General features: G+C 57.4%; 1 protein-coding gene across 3 annotated transcripts in view; it reads left to right on the forward strand.

Annotated features, from left to right (window-relative positions):
* The first annotated feature begins 1205 nt into the window (after positions 1–1205).
* ZFPM2 (zinc finger protein, FOG family member 2) overlaps positions 1206–2500 on the forward strand; it is a 310759-nt gene continuing 309464 nt past the window's right edge. For all 3 annotated transcript variants that reach the window (XM_027891295.1, XM_027891297.1, XM_027891296.1), the window contains exon 1: positions 1206–1527. In XM_027891295.1, coding sequence (XP_027747096.1) covers positions 1488–1527 — 40 coding nt within the window. In that variant the 5' untranslated portion in view covers positions 1206–1487. The remainder of the gene's footprint in view (positions 1528–2500) is intronic.

Raw genomic sequence — 2500 nt, forward strand, 5'->3', positions numbered from 1 at the left:
TTTTCAAGATTTTCGAAAAGTTAGTGCTTAACAAAACTGAGAACGTGGTGATGGGTGTGCAATGCTCGGCAATGCACTGAGGTACCAGAAGCATAGTCCGCTCATAGCGGGTCACTAACAACTATATATGTAAATGAGATTATTCAAGTCATTAAAATGTTCAAGAGAAATTTTGTCCTAAAGTCACAGACTGTAAACATGAGCATTGCTAACAGTTTTAGCTTTGTCAAAACATTTAACTGGTATCCGTAAGGGGAGCGTCAGATATCGGCTTCTGCTGTGTAAGAAAAAATTTTTCACTATTACCACTATTTAGAAGGGGAAAACTAAAGAAGCCGAGGGAATCAGTCGGCGGAGTCAAAACCCGATCACTCGCGGGGGGCAAACAGCGATGGCCGCACAGTCAGTATATCCCATGACCCCAGTCTGTCGCAGGCGGGTGCAAGAGGCCGGTGGACGGCGAAGGAAGGACCGTCCTTCCTTCCGTCCATGCGGCGACCCCGGCGGCGCCCGGGGCTCCGAGCCGGCCCCGCTCTCGGCGGCACCTGCGAGGCGCAGCCGGGATCGCTCCGTCCGGAGGTGGCGCTGGAAAAACTGCCCTCGGCGCCCAGCCCTGGGCAGTTTGGGACCTCCCGGGACGGGGACAGGGCGGCAGGACGGGTTTGCTCTTGCCACGGATAGCGCTGGGGCCGATGCTGCGCTGCTGTGCCAGGACACCCCGTGCAGGACGGGGGCACTCGTACCGGCTGCCTGTTGTCAGCGAGTTTCCTCTCCCGTTCGCCTGCCGTGCCTCTTTCCCGAAAGTTGCGGCTCTGCCCGCAACCCGCAGCCCTGGCAGCGCCGGGACGATTGAAGCCTCCCGCCTCGGCAGCCCGTGCCCCAGAGGCAGGAGGCGATTTGCATGCGGACTTGTCGCTGGTAGCAGCCACTGCCCGTCAAACCTGACGGACAAACGCCCCCCTCTTTCCGCCCCCCCGTCCCGGAAAGCCCCTCCCTCCCCCCCTCCCTCGCCGGCACCTCCCGCCGCCTGTCAGTCGGAGCGGAGCGCGGTGCGGGCAGCGGAGGCGGCGCGGCAACGGCAGAGAGCGGGCGGGAGAGGGAGAGAGAGAGCGAGGAGCCAAGCTCTCCCCTCCCTCTCTCCCTCCCTCCCTCCCTCCCTTCCTTCCTCCTCTCTCTCTCTCCCTCCTTCCCTCCCTCCTTCGCTCCTTCCCCTGCTCCCTCCCTCCGCTCTTTCAGCTTCTCTCTCCCCTCATTCTCGCTCTCGTCTCACCCACCCCGATTTCCGTTTCTGTTCCCCTCTTCTTCTGTCACACGCGCACACACTCTTTCCCCTCTCCCTGTTTTTCTGTCATTTGACTTTGCATCTCAAGGCGGCTACCGGCTCCCCTATGAATCCTGTCTGTTGATCTGTCACCTTCCCTCCACCCCTGTCCCCTCCCAGCTCCACTCCTGTACCTGGAGCAAGGCAGGAGCGGACGCCGAGCAGCATGTCCCGAAGGAAACAGAGCAAACCCAGGCAGATCAAACGTAAGTTTCCTGAGGGGGGCTCCCTCTAACAGACTTTTATTTATCTCGTTCTTGGGAGACGCGAGAGAGGTGGCTGTGGGGAGCAATAGCGGGGTCCGGAGTACGGACCGAATGGTGAAACTTTGCCAGAGAGGCTGAGGATGGGGAGAGAGAAAGGGGACTTGAGCGAAAGCCGGGAGCTGCCTCGATGCAGAGTGAGCAGGCTCCTCACTATCTCGGTTTTTTTGCTCCTTTGGAGCTCTTGATGCCGCCTCGTAGTCTCCTCAAACTATTGCTCCGTGTTTCGGAGTGGGATCGCTCATATGTTTTCAAGTTGAAGTAGCGCCGGGAGAGCACACAAACCAGCTTGCGAGCACCGCACCTACCACTCAGCAACTTTCTGCGCCTAACGCGTGTGTGAACAGACCCTTGCCGAGCCTGGGCTGCAGTAAGTACTAGAGGGTCGCAGAAAGTGTGTGGGGGAAAGGACGAGCAAGTTCCCGCGGGGAGCCCGTGGGCAGCACCGCGCCCGCAGCGGCCGCGCCGTCCCCCCGGGCCCCGCCGGCCCCACGCGGCTGCCGCGCCGCCCACGTCCCTCCGGGGCTCGCTCCGCACCTACACCCCCCGCACACTCGCCTCTGCTGTTCTAGGGGATTTAACACTTTTTGAGCTTTCTTCTGTATTGAGAAACTGGTGTGCTGAGGGGTTTTAGTTGAAAGACACGCTGCCCAATAATGGTCATAATTCACTTTTCTTGTCTGTGACACACGACAGTCTTAACTTCATAAACTTTTTTGTGCTTTAGTTTATTCATCCCAACGAGTTTAGCGGTCAGGACTAGAAGAAGTGTCAGGCGTTTCGAAAGAGGGTCTGTAAATCATTTTGTTATAAAAGCAGTGACACTGGTTTGATGTATCTTCATTGATGTTCTGTATTACAGAACTCCATTCAAAGTAACCATCATGGGACGTGGAGAAGCTCTTTCAATAGTATT

This window comes from Empidonax traillii, unplaced genomic scaffold, assembly GCF_003031625.1.
Source record: "Empidonax traillii isolate 1590-97213 ecotype Southwest subspecies unplaced genomic scaffold, ASM303162v1 scaffold318:size782537, whole genome shotgun sequence".
Taxonomy (NCBI): domain Eukaryota; kingdom Metazoa; phylum Chordata; class Aves; order Passeriformes; family Tyrannidae; genus Empidonax; species Empidonax traillii.